A 15627-nucleotide genomic window follows, 5' to 3' on the forward strand; every position below is an offset into this window, starting at 1 on the left:
TGAGACCAGCAAGTCAAAGCACAAATGTGCCATCGTTAGCTCTGAGCTTGGTCCCTATTAGAGACAAAGCAACTAGTAAGCGATTTTATATTTAAAACAACAACAATACTGCTAACTGTAGAGAGCATATCACCATTTAGACACCAGAAAGGAATGTCCCTATCAGGGAATTTAAGTAATGAAGCCTGGACCAGAGAGCACCCTTAACTGTGCCAGGGAAGAAATGGGAAGCGGCCAGGCTAACCCGTGGTCAACCAAGCTAACCATGGTCCTGCACTACAGATGCTGCCTGTAAACCTAGACTGCCCAAATATCAACCAATCACGACTGCCCTCATTTGCATCTCAGGTGGTGGTTGGTGGGCTTCAGGATGGCTCTCAACTGCCCAAGGCAGAAGTGCTTCTCAAGTTACTGTTCTTTCTAATCTCTGTTACATACATCCTACCAGGATGCTCTGCAAACTTACCATTTTCTATTCTGGTCTGATCTGGGTGAATTCGTTCGTTCCCTAACAATTCCTCATTACTCAGACTCTCAGGGAGGGTGAAAGGCAGTCACATGATAAGGGCAAACCCATCTCTGCAGCAGGAGATCAAGGTCAAGGGGCAGAGGTGATGATGTCATCTTTTTGGGAACACAGGTGTGTGGCTCAGATCTGCGACTAAGTCAGGGGTGACTGATGCATGAGCCTCTGCCAACTGTCACTGATTTGTGGCAGACAGTGTTCACTTAATCCGTGACTCAGTGTATCAACTCAACAGGTGGGACAGATTTCAGTTCCGTGATATCAGCACCACTGGGCTGAGAACTGTAAAATATCCCTGTGACTATCAAAGCAAGAAACGAAAGTGTGACGGAGACGACTGAGCACTGGGGTGACAGGCAAGGCAAGAAGACAGGCTACAGCACTTGGAAGACATCCACTTGTCCAAGAATGGCCTACCCATAATCTTGCCAGCCAGCTCTGGGTATACTGGCCAGAGTCCCCAGAAGTGCCACAGAGCCAGAGGCCAGCCTCAGTCAACCGAACAGAGAATGAATTCTGAAACGGAACCCGTGGTTTGTTGTCTAGACGGGGAGAGCTGAATCTGGGGGGCATGGGCAGCTCTGATAGACAACAGGGGTGGAGTCAGAGAAAAGCCAGAGGTCAGGTTGCTGATAGCCAGCATAGCTCATTTTATTGCACTTCACCTAAGATAATAGTGTTACTTGCAAACTGAAAGCAAGGTCACCTTCAATCCAAGGGCACCATTTTTACCGAAGCCCAAACAGTCATTTACATCTTTTAGCAAGAGTGTTCTTAATTAAGTTAGTAGGTTGGTTTTTCATTGTTTTTGGTTGGTTGGTTGATTGGATTTTTTTTAAGAATAAAGGGGAAAATTAACTTTCATATGTTCTAGAATGTCTACTGACACATTCTGGTCTTTTGCAGGGAGCTGAACTAAACCCACAATAGGCCCCAAGTCTGTCCTGCCAGATTAGTCCTGTAGGACTTTCTCCAGTGAACCAGCCAGCCAACTGCAGGCTGCCAATATCAGACTTCCCCCAACCATCATCATTACAGTCCAGAACCCAGGAAACTCTCATCCAAAGAGGAACTTTGCAACACAAAAGAAAAAGAAAAAGCACACAGCTGAAACCTCCCACCCAGCCATTAGCCACAGCGTTTAGCCAACCGAAAAGCCCGCCTTTTGGCTCACAGGCACTGTTGAACACTCTGGTCCCTGTTGAACACACCAGCCAGCCCTTCCCCAGTCTTGTCTAGTAAGAAATGGTCTCAAACAAACATTGCTCCTTCAGCAGCTTTAGGATGCCCCGCCCCCCTCTGTCCCAGTCTGCAGACCCTGGAGTATTGCGCCGGGGCAGCGTCTGGGATCTGGAAAGGTTTTAACAAGTGCCTGGGTCACTTGGGCAGCTGACACTTGAGAAACTCCACCCTCACTTCCCAGTTTCCCGACAGCCACCCACTTCTCGCCACTGGTGAAGGAAGCAGCCTGGCTCACCAGCTCCAGCCAGTCTATTTTAAGCCGCCCAAGTCGCAAGATACCTGTGGTGTGGGTTGGCTTCACTTCCTGCCATGGGGGCCCTCCCATAATCATTAAGGCACCATCCCCATCTTTGCTCTTTGACCCTATCACTGGCGTCCACTGTCCCATAAGATGTGAATGCTGGATGCAGAATTTCTGTCCATGTATCAACTACAGCCCATCAGAACAGAACACCAACAGAGGCCAGTAAGTAGCTCTCACTGAGTAAACAGAAAGTCTCCATTCAGATTTGATCATGAGGGAAAGTCCCCAGGACCTACCTGGCTCCGTCCACAACACACAGAAACAAGATTTTCTGCCAGGGAACCGCAGGCTCCTCCTATGTCTCTACTGTGCCTCCTCTCTAAACTGAAGCCCACAGTGGCCGCTGCCAACACAGCCTGGGGACAGAGGCCACCCATCCCAGCCACAAGACACCTTCCTTCTCAGAAGAGAAGGAACACAGTGTGGGGAGGGCTACCTGGCATAATTCCTTTCCTTTTTATTTTTTTGTGGGATGGAGTGGGTGTGACCTAGATCTGGACTCTGGGCTGAGCCCCTTCAGCTCAGTGGGGCAAATACTTCTTATTGGGCCTCAGACTCCCGCTCTTAAAACTGGGCTAATGACCCCTTAGAGAACATAATTAGCTAATTCCTGCTAATGACAGGGGCCTCTCTACTGTGTCCCTTTGATTTTAATTTCCCCGCCCACCATGCATTCACCACCCAGAGCAGACCTGACAGGCCCAGGAGGGCCGAAGCCCAGGTGTGGTGTGAGGTGCTCATAAAAAAAAAAAACCGAGCCCAATATGCTTTCCTGAGCCTGGGAAACAGAGAGGCCTCTCCTCCCACCCCTCCCTCACAGCCTCCATCCTCAATCCCACCAAGACTTATCACTTGACTCTTTGATATGGGGAATGGCAGGGTGGGAGGAAGCAGTGGCTGGAGATTGAGACATGATCTAACCACGTCACCATGCGCCCTGCCCAGCGAGGCCAAGTGTAACAGCACAGCTGATTGATCTAACCCACAGTATACCCCACCCCACCCCCAACCAAACTAAACAACAGAAACAGCAGGAGAGGTGTGCCCAGCATCCTCTAACGCCTTGTCATTTGTTTCCTTGACCTTTCACGGAACCTACATCCCAATTTCACAGACTAGTGTGTTTCTTATTACTGCAATTTTTTTGTTGAGATAACTTAGATTTCTGCAAAAATGTAAGAATGAATGAAATGCTTTGTAGGCTTTGCCGGTCGTACTCGTGTGGCATTGATACACTCCACAGAACTCACCCAGGTCTCCTGACACACTTGTACAAGTGTGCCTTTCCATGTGCTTGACCACTGGGTACGTTCCTGTGGCCACTATGAACAAGGCTGTGTCCTGCTTCTAACACAAAGCTCCCTCCCATTGTCAGTTTGTTGGGTTTTTTTTGGGGGGGGAGGGGTAGGGTTGAGGCAGAGTCTCCCTACATAGTCCTGGCTGTCCTGACACTCATTATGTAGACCAGTCTGGTCTCGAACTCACAGAGGTCAGCCTATCTCTGCTTGGGAGGCCATTAAAGGAGTGTGTCACTACACCCAGCCCATTGTTTAAACTACACCTACCTTCTTCCTGTATCCCCAAGCTCCTCGGTCCCTCAGCCACTAATGTATTTAAACTTCACTGCTGGGTCATTTTTAAAATAAATGATCTCTAAATACATAACATGCAGGATTTGGGCTTTTTTTTTCTTTTTCCCACTACACAAAGTATACCTGGAGAATCATTCAAGGCTCTGTTTCTACCAAGAGATCAGTGACTTTCTTTTCTATGATTGAGGGACAATGCATGGCATATCGATACCACAGTTTGCTTGTGCCTTGGAAGGCCCCAGGGATCTGCACACAAAAACCTCGAGCCTCCGAGAATTAGTAAGATTCAGAAACATGGGCTCTGTGGCTCCCAGGCCCCTAATTAAGCTGCAGCTCTGAGGAGAGGCTGGAGTGAAAGGGCTGGACATGCAAGCAGGAAAACCCTTTTCACTGCGTTCATAATTACAGGCCAGACTCTCAGGAGGCAGCTCAGAGGATCTTCGGAGTTTCAGCCTCAGAGCAGGTTAGCAGATTCGAGGGAATATTCCTGCTCTCAATCCCAGAGCTAATTGCTTCTCCGGGAAATCTCACTCTCACTGGACACCAACATTACATACAAGGCCTTCCACTCTCCAGGGTGATCGGCTTTGAAACGACCACTTCACTATTAGCACTGTGACCCACCAGTCTGATTTCTCCGGCTCAGGGCAGTGCCTGAGTCACTCAGTGTGTGTGTGTGTGTGTGTGTGTGTGTGTGTGTGTGTGTGTGTGTGTTCTTGCTCTGTTTTCTCTAGCTAACCATGCTTGATTCCCCGAATCGGTCAATCACTCAGTGTGTGTGTGTGTGTGTGTGTGTGTGTGTGTGTGTGTGTGTGTGTTCTTGCTCTGCTTTCTCTAGCTAACCATGCTTGATTCCCCGAATCGGTCAAACAGTGTTTTCCAAACCTCTGGCCACCTGGCTTGACCTCCTCATTAGTCATATTCCTGTGAACATGACGTAAATACGACAGCATAGCACACACAAGCCGTCTGACCCAGTGGGTTCCGCGGTGCTGCCGGGGGTTCAACACAACCTCAGCCTGATCGCTGCATTTCCCTTAAAGATCCACTGACATACGAGCTGCTCATCTAAGCAATCGAAGGAAAGGAAGGGGGAATTAACACAGCACCAAGGGAAAGCTTGCAGGATGAACCAAAACATCCTTTCAAAGAGTCGATAACCAACAAAGAAAAACGAAGACGGCTGAAGCAGAAGTCATATTCATCTGGGATAGGTACTGGTGCCCATCCACAGAAGAAGGATTCCAGGTTTAACTGGATGACAGAATCGGTAAGCCGCCAGGTCAAGTCACTTGTATAAAATGAAGTACTGTTTGCATAGGACTTATACACGTCCTTCTGTATACCTCAAATCCCCTCAAACCATCTCTAGATGTAAACACATGCAAACGGATGATAGGGTATGTGTTTCAGAGAATAAAAGCAAGAATATCCTATACAAATGTACTTTTTTTTCTTCAAATATTTTCAGTCAGTGGTGGTTAGATCTGCAGAAGAGATATGGAGGGTTAGGACTGATTCTTGTCCTTTATCACCCAGGAGATGAGCTCTCTGGGCCAGATCCCTTCCCATGCTCTCAATATGATGGGCGAGGAAGAGGCTCTACAACTTCTGAATGGTTTCACAGATCCGCAGCCAAACACTAGGCGGGACCCAGGGAATCTTACGGAAGGAGGAGAGGAAGTTTCGGAGGAGCCAAAGGGGTCAAGGACACCACAAGAAAATGTACAGAATCAACTAACCTGGGCCCATGAGGGCTCACAGAGACTGAACCACCAACCAACGAGCATGCATGTGATAGACCTGGGTCCCCTGCTCATGAGTGACCCATGGGCGGCTTAGTCTTCACATGGGACCCCAGGCAACTGGAGCAGGAGCTGCCTCTGACTCTGTCGCCCGCCTTTGGACCCTTTGACCCTGGCTGGGCTGCCTTGTGACAGGGGAGGCGCCTGGTCCTACTGAAGCTTGCTGTGCTGGGGCAGATTGGGGTCCATGAGAAGCCTCCCCTTCTCTGAGAAGAAGAGGGGAATGGGGGAGGGGAGGTGTGATGGAGAGACAGGGAGGAAAGCAGGGAGGGGAGGCTGCCATTGGGACATAGAGAGGGTGAATAGATTAATAAGGAAAAAAACATACATTAAAAACAAACAAACCAGAAGCTATTTAATAAAGGCCAGTGACATGGTTGCGTGGATAAAGATGCTTGCTGCCAAGCCTGATAGCCTGAGTACAATCCCTGGTACCCACGAGGTAGAAGGAGAGAACTGACTCTCATAAATGACCTCTGTACATATGCACGCCACAGCACCTCCCCAGAAAACAGCTATAGCACTTCTTACAGGATTCAACCCTCAGGGAACAGGGGCTGCAGAGATGGCTCGCTGGTGAGCACCCACATCCAGCAGCTCACAAGCATCTGTAACTCCAGAGGATCTGATGCCCTCTCTGCCCCTGAGAACCCCTGCACATCTGTATCTTTATACACAGGGGTACACACACATACACATGAATGAAAATCATTTTTAAACTTTTAAATCAATACCCTGGGGAACACATTCCAAAAACACTTTCTAATCTGCTTCTTATACTGCCTAACTTTAAGCCCCTCCCCTAACTTTTGTATTCACAAATATTATTATTATTATTAATTTTATATATGTGGAGACATTGTCATTGTCTTCAGACACTCCAGAAGAGGGCGTCAGATCCCATTACAGATAGTTGTGAGCCACCATGCGGTTGCTGGGAATTGAACTCAGGACCTCTGGAAGAGCAGTCACTGCTCTTAACCGCTGAGCCATCTCTCCAGCCCCAAAGATTTATTTATTTATTTATTTATTTATTTATTTATTTATTTTATGTAACTACATATAAAACATACCAGAAGAGAGCATCTATGTGACCCACCGTGTAGTTTCTGGGACCTTCAGAAGAGCAGTCAGTACTCTTAACTGCTGAGCCATCTCGCCAGCTCTCTCATAAACAAATCTTAAGAGAACATAAATACCCAGCACTCTGGAGGCAGAGGCAGGCAGGTGTCTGCAAGTTCAAGGCCAGCCTGGTCTACACAGTGAGGTCCAGGATAGCCAGATCTCCATAGTGAGACCATCTTGAAACAAACAAACAAACAAAACAGAAGGAGGGAGGGAGAGAGAGGAAGGGAGGGAGAAATAGAACATACATAATTGATAGCAAACTGCCAGTGCACTTCCTCCCATTTAAAAAATTCCCACTGGTTGGAGAGACTCCGCGGTGAAGAGCACGCATTGCTCTTGCAGAGGACCTTGATTCAACCCCAGCACCCACATGGTGGCTGACAACCATCTGTAATTCCTGTCCCAAGGGGTCCAACGCCTTCTTCTGCTCTCCGTAGGCATTCCACCTGCACACATTACACATACATACATACTGATGAGACACCCACACATAGAATAAATGGGAGACATCTAATTAGAAAAACAAAATTAAAATACTGACTCTTCAGAGCTGGATATATTTCCTTTGAATGTATACTAAACATTCTTAGCCTTCGAATAATATTTTATTTTTGTACTTATTGGTGTGGGGTGTATGATGTGTGTGTGTATGTACCTGTGTTATGGTGCAGATGTGTGTGGAAGTTAGAGAGTACAGCTTCAGGAGTCGGTGCTCTCCTGCCTTTCTTTGTCAGGGTCTTGGTTCTTGTTTGTTTGTTTGTTTCCCTGCTTTGTGATAGGCTGAGGGTTAGCTGGCTTTCTAGCTTCTGGGCAATTTTCTATCTCTACATCCCATCTCACAAGAGGAATGCTAGGATTACAGACACGAGCCATTACATGGATAGCTTTTGTGAGTTTCAGGGATAAAACTTGGACCATTACGTTTGTTTGGCAAACGATTTACCAGCTGAGCTATCTCACTGGTCCTCAAAAATACTCTTTAACACATCTATTTAACACATAAATATCGCTTGGAAGGGATTAAAACAAAACAAAACAACTCTCTCCTTAGATTCGGGACAGCCACTTGATACATGACAAGCCTGGCCTATGGTAAAGTCACTGTCTCCTCAAAACTGTGGATGTACTGGGGTGGAGTCGGCTCCTCACCTTGAGCCACAGAGGGAGGTGGCCTCTGTTTCCATCTGGGAGAATGGTGTCATGTGGGCAGGTTTCCTCCAGACCCAGATGGACACGTTCTGTTTCGACAGTGCACCCAGAGGGCCAGCCAGCTCCATCTGAGTCATCGCTAAACCATCAGTGGCATCGGCCTTTCCCTCCCAGCTTGCTGCCATCTCCAGAAGCCAAGAGGCCAATGTCCCAAGTCTGAATGTCCTGTCGGAACTGTCACTAAAGAGGAAAAGGAAGGACGATCACTGCCCAGAGGGACCCTCCTTAGCACAATGCTCAATCATTCACAAAGCTACACAGCCCAAGACTGCCAGTGTCCAGCCTCTGGTGGTTCGCCGCCATGCTTTTGCCAGACTTGTGCAGGACACACTAGATAACATTCACACGCCAGCTGAGGGCTGGGACGAAGCAAAGGAAATGGACTGAGCTGATTTGTCAGCTTGCATTGGATGAAATGTTTTTCAGTTTAAAACGGTGCCCTGATCTCCAATGGTGCACACAGTACATGAAGATACACTCTGATGAAAGCCACGTGGCAATCACCGTTGCTAAGCTCCCAGTCTCCCGGCTCAGCCCATCAAAAGGAAAACCAGACAGGTTTGGAGTGAGATAGATGACTTAGGTGCACTGGGCTGGCGCCTGGTGATCACCACTTCTTTTTTTGATGTGCTCACAACGCCCTAATGATGTGTTCTGGGATTTGCTGGGGATACACAGCAATCACCCCTGCCTTTGGAACCCAGTTTTATAATAGCATTGTGGTTGAGCTCCTGGGCTTTGAAGTCATACAGATCAAGGTCTGAAATCTTTCTTTACCTCCCACTGCCTCTGGGCAGTTTACACAAGGCCTTTGGGCCCCAGAGTTTTCATCTGTAAACCATGCTTCTAGTTTCTCCACGTCAACGCCGCGGCGAGAGAGACAACAGACTGAAGCTGCGTACTGAGGCAAGAGTAGAAATGGAATTCTCCACCTTCTTCTCCTCCAGCACCGTCATGATAATCACTATAATGCCAGGCATAACCAGCAGGGGCCACAGACGGACAAAGGGATCTGAGATTCCGACCAGTTACACAACAGTCACAAAACCTCCAGGGAAAACGTGATGTATCCTTAAGCTCAGGTAGAACGAGCAGAATAGAAAGACAGCACCCGGAGGAATTTTCAGTACGGACCTGACTCTAGAAAAGTTGTCTGCCGGGCGTGGTGGTGCACACCTTTAATCCCAGCTCTTGGGAGGCAGAGGCAGGCAGATCTCTGTGAGTTCAGGGCCAGCCTGGTCTACAGAGCGAGTTCCAGGACAGCCAGGGCTACACAGAACCCGAGAATTGCTCAGAGTCAGGGCTAAGCAGCAGCACACTGGCTCCTGTGCACAAAGGTCTGGGTTTAATCTTTAACTACTAACAAATAGAAATAATTAATAAATAATCAAATAAAAACTGTATCTATAAGGAACAGTACAGGCATTTGTTTATCTCTCATATAAAGATTATTTAATGGTATTATATAATATAAGTAATTTAGAGATGACCTGAAGTACATGGAGCCTGTGTTTGGATTATATATGAACAGTCACATTCCACAAAACAACAACCATCACATAGAACAGCATATAGCATACATCTCCAGTATGTGGCCGGCTACAACACTGTACACCTTGAACAATCAACGTTTACACATTGACCAGCCCGCCTAATGATAAAGTTCTCAGAATGTCTCCCTCCTGTAAATCCAATCAGAACTGTGCAATGTCATTTTACCTAAGGAGCATGAGCACTTTAGATTCTGAAATCCATGATGCAATCCCCCTTGGATCCAGAGGAATGTTGTGTCGTCTGAGACGACAGTGTAAGCTACCGAGTCCTAGCAGCAAAAGTTAGTGCCGCACGTGACCCTGCCCTGTGGTCACCACTGGGAGCCAGATAACATCTTTAAGACCTGGCCTCCCTCCAGACTCTGTCCCGCTCTCTCTCTCATTTCAATGACACACTTCACGATTTAGGAGAGAAGAGCCAACAGCCTGGATAGAACCACACACCAGAGAACACAACAGACACCAGCGGAACTCTGAGATCACAGAGACCACAGCACTCTGAGGCCCACTCTCCACAGAGACCAAGGGAGAGAGGAAGCACGATTGCTTCTCCTTCAGTAGCCTGTGATAATGACAGCTTAGCCACAGATGGCCCTGAGCAAGCTCAGGGGGAGCAGGAGGCTCGGGCACACAGAAGCAACTCTTAATGTTCAGTGGTCTTCTCCGCCTCAGCTTTCCAGACTCCTAAATGAGGACGATAGGACCTGGGGTAGAGGTAAAGGGTGGGTCTTCTAACACCCACTGGAGAAACAGCCTTCCTTTCCCCTGACAGCACCTGCTGTTCCTCACCCACGCGACACTCCCAGACTCCCAGTGCCCACTGCCTCCTCGGTCTCTGTCACCCAGTACTCAGCCCTTAGAGGTTTCTACAGGTGCACGTTGCCTGCTGAAAGAAGAAAAGAATCTGAGGGAATCGGGGTGAGCAGACCACTCACCTCTTGTTATAGAAGCTGGAGGGAGGGTGAAGTGAAAGGTGAAAGGACTCAGCAAGTTGGCCTGTACTGCAGATGGCTGGGGGTGTGGCTCCCCAGCGCATCCCCTTTGGATGGAACATTGCTCTGTGCTCAGCCAGGCAGCCCAGGACTTCTGCAAAGTCAGGAGTCCACTTACAGCAGAGATTTCCCTCCAATTTGCACCCCTAATATATCACAATCCTATTGGTCTTCGGGTCTTTTAAACTCAGAAAACCCTGATTGTTTGATCCGAAAACTGCTATGGATTTACAAAGGTTTCCTAGGCAAAGAGCCCCTTTGAGTCCTAGGAATAGACCAGGGCCACACATGCCGTCCCATTTCCTAGCCAGGAAAACAGGTTTGCTGGGATTGGATAACGTCTCAGGTCACCTGGCTAAGCAGTGGTGGCCCTGTGTTGTCTTCCCTTGACTGTCACTACTACATCACAGATGCCTGCAGCCCAATTCACCTGCCCTGGCGACCAGCTCGGGCTGGACAGATGTCTTTCTAAATGCCCACCCACTCTGTGCTTGACCACACTACCCATGGTGACCCGGAAGGCAGGGACTGTGACTTGGATCCCTCCCAATACCTGGCAAGTGCTTGGTCATTGGGTACTTAGTAAATACCTGTTATGCAAATGAGTGACTGAATGAATGGGTGAGTGTTTGAGCAATTAGCAGATGACCCTAAATATTCAGGGCTGAAAGGCTTAGCTCCCAAACACCTAGTATTGACCCAGAACATCTATAAGTTCCCAACCTGTCTCTCTACTGTTGGGGAACACTCAGTCTTACTTAAGGAAATCATTACTAAACATATATGCATATCCCATATGCGTATATACAACTTCACAGCCACCATCAAACAGTCAACAGTTTGGTTAAGTTTGACCTAACCAATCAGTGAGACAGACTTTTCGATTCTCATTAACGGCCATAACAACTGATATCTGCACACCTGCTATTCCTGGGCAGGGCACACACAGTCCCAGGATACATGCGACAGGGAAAAATAACACAGTGGAATAACTCCTAACCTCTGTGGGAGCCATGAGGGACCAGCAGAATCAGTCTTGGGAAGGAGACAGACAAGTCACAACTCAAAAGCTGTGGTGGTGGTGCCCCTGGGACTCAGCCAGACTTCAGCCAGTCTCTGTGACAGAAACTACCCAAGAGACAACAGCCACACAGACCTGTCAGAGAAAGTGTCAAGGCAGATCATCAGACCCCAAGTGTAAAAGGGACGCAGCCAGGAGCATTCAAGCCTGGAACATTCAAGTCATACTTGAAGATTTCCTGGAGAGAGGAAAATAAGCTGCGGCTCCTCTCTTGAGTGTCAAATTGTGTGTGTGTGTGTGTGTGTGTGTGTGTCTTTCTGTTCACATGTACCGGAAGTCTAAGTTCCTTAAATGAACCAACCACATCCTATTGCTCCCCGAGAGCCCCTTTGGGTAGTGAGTCCCTGGCCCAGCACTGATACCGGGGTCGTTCAACCAAAGTGGAAAAAAGACAGAGTGAGCCAGCCACACAGGAGAAAGAAGCCGCAGAAGTGAGTAGGCGTAACCCAAGTGATGGAGATGAATGAGAACCTAGGAGGAGGGCAAAGAGGCGTTCCTGGTGAATAGTAATCTATCAGGAGCCCAGGGACTAGAGTGGTGAGCCCCACCCTGGCTCCCACCCTAGGGATACGTGGCCTAAACAGGAGACTGAGTTCAGTCACCAGAGGACCCACTTTCAATATCAGCACCCGTCTTCGAAAGGGAAGTCTGGAAGGGCAAACCGAAAATGAGAGAAAAACAGATGAAGGTCAAACACCAAGCGGCAGGCTACCTGCGGAGGAGGCACGAGTTCCAAGCAGGCAATTACTAAGGACTCGCAAACACCCCAATCACAGAAAGAAGGAGAAGGCGGCAGCAGGTGGCATCTCACTGCAGGGCAGAAGCACAGGTTGCGGGGACTCTGTTACAAGGGGTGAGAAGTGAAGTCCCAGCTCACGGTCCCCCGAGATCTGGTCTTCTCCAAGTCAGCAGAGAAGGAGTGCATGAAAAAGCGGCGGAAGGGGAGGCTCGGCTCCAGGAAACTGCCTCTGCCAGAGCAACAAGCCTCGCTCACCAGCCTCTAGCTGCGGTTCAGAAAAAAGCCTGGCCGCTAGTCCCACCAGAGCACGGCGCCACCACTACCCCACGACCCGTGTGTGTCTTTCAGGATAACTAACGCCCTCCCCCACTGTGTGCAGCAAAGTGAAATGCTTCTGAGGTCTTTCAAGAGACTTCTCAGGCTTCTGCTTCCCGCTTACTAAAGGCTTCTTCCAGAAGGCTCAGGACACATGCTTCACCACTACCCAGACAGCCACCTTCTCAAGGGCTCCACACTCTGTGTGGACAAAGCTCTGCTCTGAGTTCAACCCTTACAAAAGATCCAAAGCGCCTTTGACCAGGAAGACTAAAACGAGTTTGTGCAGAGGCCAAGGACAGACAAGTCTCCAACTTGTCCTTGCCATAGCCCAGGTCACCCACTCGGAGCACTGATTGATAGCCCAGAGCAATGGTGACCCCCACGGAGATCCTGCCAGCCCCAACCCCGACGCCTCCGGGCCCTACGGCTTCCCACCTCCTCAGTGCCCAGCGCGAGGCAGGTCTGGGACCGAGGTCCGACCGGCCCCGCCCTGCCACCAGCGGCCAGGCACCCACCGAACAGGAAATTCCACCTGTGCGCCCGAGCTCCGGCCACCCACGAGCCGTAGAGCGGAGCTCGGGCGAAACCGAGGGCCCCGCGCAGGCGACGCTGCGCGCGGATCAGAACTGTGGACGCCCGACCCCGGGTCCCCAGCCCTCGCCCACCTCTAGCCGGGAGTTGTACTTGAGTCCCGCGCCGAAGTCCTGAGAGCCCCCTCCGGCCTTGCGGCCCCGATTGCTACCCATGGTTTTGGCGGTCCGATCGCCGGTCTCAGACGCGTGGTCCCTCCGGGCAGCCGTCTACCATGGCCCGCGGGGTGTTGGGGACACGAGGGACGAGGGGGACGAGGTGAGGCACGGGCCAAGTTCCGGGGCAGGCCCAGCGCGCCCGGCCCGCGGCGGAGGCTCCAGTTCTCATCCTTCCTCCCAGCTCAGGTAGTTTCAGGGTGTGGCCTCCAGGGTCGCCCCGCCCCTCCAGCCAGCCAGCACCGGCGCCCGCACACCTGTTGCGGCCGGTCCCGCCTTCCGCCACGCCCCCAGGAAGCTCTTTCCCTCCCGCCAGAACCCCGAAAAGGAGCACCACAGAGTTCTGGCTCTTTCTTCCTCTTTGTCACGGGTGGCTCTTTCTCCTGGAGCACAGCCCTTCAGTCCGGTCCTTTGATACTGGCCATCTCTCCACCATCTTTAATACAATTTTAATCTCTCTCCCGTGGATCTTTCCCTACAATCAATCATGTTACCAGATGCCTGTGTCTCCGTTATTGTCCCTTCAAAACCGTAGCCAGCTGTTGTTAAGACCAGGCCTTCCTCCTGTGTCATGTCCCCTCCTGGGGACAGTAGCAGCCTCTTCTTCGCTGTCAGAGCCACTGACAGTGGCCTGTGCCCAGAGAAATGATTGCAGGTCCCCAGAGTCTTTCTCCAACTATTTGCAGCATCAGATACTGACTGCACATCCCGTCTTGAAAAGCGTCTTTTCTGTATTTTCGTAATCCTTTCTGACCTCTAGACTAGATCGCTAGTCAACCTCCTCCCTTTTTTCTACACTCCCTTCCTTTAATTTGTTGTTATTGTTGTCGTTGTTTATTTGCGTGTTTGAGAACAACTTGCGAGATACTTGGTCTCTCCTTGCACCTTGTGGGTTCTAGGGATGGAGAATCATCAGGCTGGGCAGTAAGAGCCCTTACTGGCTCAGTCATCCTGCAGGACCCACACTTTCCTTCTTTAAGGATACGTGCCTTCCCAGCACAGGCACCAAAGGTGTTCCCCACCTGGGTATTTCTCTGCTGATATTCTGCAGTCTTGATTAGTGAACCAAAACTCCTGAGCTCATAGTATGTGCTGTCCTAGCTCTTGGGAAACAAGAATGAGCAAAATGAAATTTTGCTCCTTTGAACTCCTACTTTGAAATTAACAAGCCCCAAGTTTCTACCTAGAACCCAGCCCTTCTTAAAATAACATAAATCTCTATGAGTCTGTGTCCCACAGCAGCTACAGCAAGCAGAGCCCCCTGCTGATGTATTCTGGAGATAAGTGATGTAACAACTCTGGTGATATTAGACCAAAGAGAGTCTACTGACACAGACTCGTCCTCCCTGTGAGCCAGGACTGGGTCTTTCTGTCTCTCTATCATTGCACTACTGTGTCTCACTGACCGGAGTCTTCCAAGTCTAAGTTATGTGAGTGTGATGCACAGGGAAATAAATTTGCCACTATACTGCATGCAAAGAATTCCAAAGCCAAATGGAGCATATTGAAAAATAACTCCCTGCTTTGGATTACCACTGGCACAAACACCCTTTAATTAGTGAATGACTGAAAGTTAGCCTGATTCGAGGCAGCAAAGACTAGAAGGGACTTGTGGCTCTGGACCTGCTATTCTGTTGAGAAAAGAATGACTCATTTTCTTTCTCAACTTCCTGCAGTTCCATCCTTTATCTCAGAAAGCTAAATGTGTATCTCGTCTGTGAGAGGCACCCATCTGGTCATTTGAGTGCAGGCAATGCCACAAATCTGTCGTAAGTCCAGCAGAAGAGTCACCCTCCTGTGCTATGCACACCCTATGTGCATGCCTAGGACATCCCTATGACCAACAACCGGACAAAGTAAACTTTATGCTAACATCTTAAATCTGTTTGGTTTAATCGTTATAAAGTATATATAAGGCAGGTGTGGTGGCAAACACACGGGCCAGCCTGATCTACATAGCAAACCCTGCCTCAATAAAGAAAGAACAATATACATGATATTAAGTACTTTTGTCTCTAAATTGTCAACAAAGAACCCCAAGAGTAGCCAGTTTAAAAACCCAAAACCTGAGATGATGCTCAATGGTAGAGTAAGTCTCATATGGTATTCATGCACTTGATATCCAGCATGACACACACACACACACACACACTCATGGCACGCACACATGCATATAGTCTTCAGTCCTTCTCATCTCTCACTGTACAAGGCTAACTCAGAACCAAATGAGCCAGCCTTGACCACATGCCTCCCTCACTGCACAACCATGCCCCTCCCTGGGCTAGACCAGCTTAGTCCAAAGCTGCTATAACTCTCTTCCTGGACTTCTCAGAACACTCTGCCTGCTGGGAAAGTCGAGTTCACATTCATAAGACCTTTCTCCAACTCACTC

The 15627-nt window shown here is 49.2% G+C and overlaps 1 protein-coding gene across 3 annotated transcripts in view; it reads right to left on the bottom strand.

The window, feature by feature from the left end:
* Positions 1-13420, bottom strand: part of St14 (suppression of tumorigenicity 14 (colon carcinoma)) — a 43222-nt gene extending 29802 nt beyond the window's left edge. Inside the window, exons 1-2 of one of the 3 annotated variants that reach the window (XM_006510098.4) lie at positions 13155-13420; positions 11352-11507 (exon numbers count right to left, since the gene is read on the bottom strand). In XM_006510098.4, coding sequence (XP_006510161.1) covers positions 11352-11366 — 15 coding nt within the window. In that variant the 5' untranslated portion in view covers positions 11367-11507; positions 13155-13420. The remainder of the gene's footprint in view (positions 1-11351; positions 11508-13154) is intronic. The other 2 variants (NM_011176.4, XM_006510099.4) reach the window with 2 other exon arrangements.
* Positions 13421-15627: the final 2207 nt, after the last annotated feature.

This window comes from Mus musculus, chromosome 9 (genome assembly GCF_000001635.26).
Source record: "Mus musculus strain C57BL/6J chromosome 9, GRCm38.p6 C57BL/6J".
In the NCBI taxonomy this organism is placed as follows: Eukaryota; Metazoa; Chordata; class Mammalia; order Rodentia; family Muridae; genus Mus; species Mus musculus.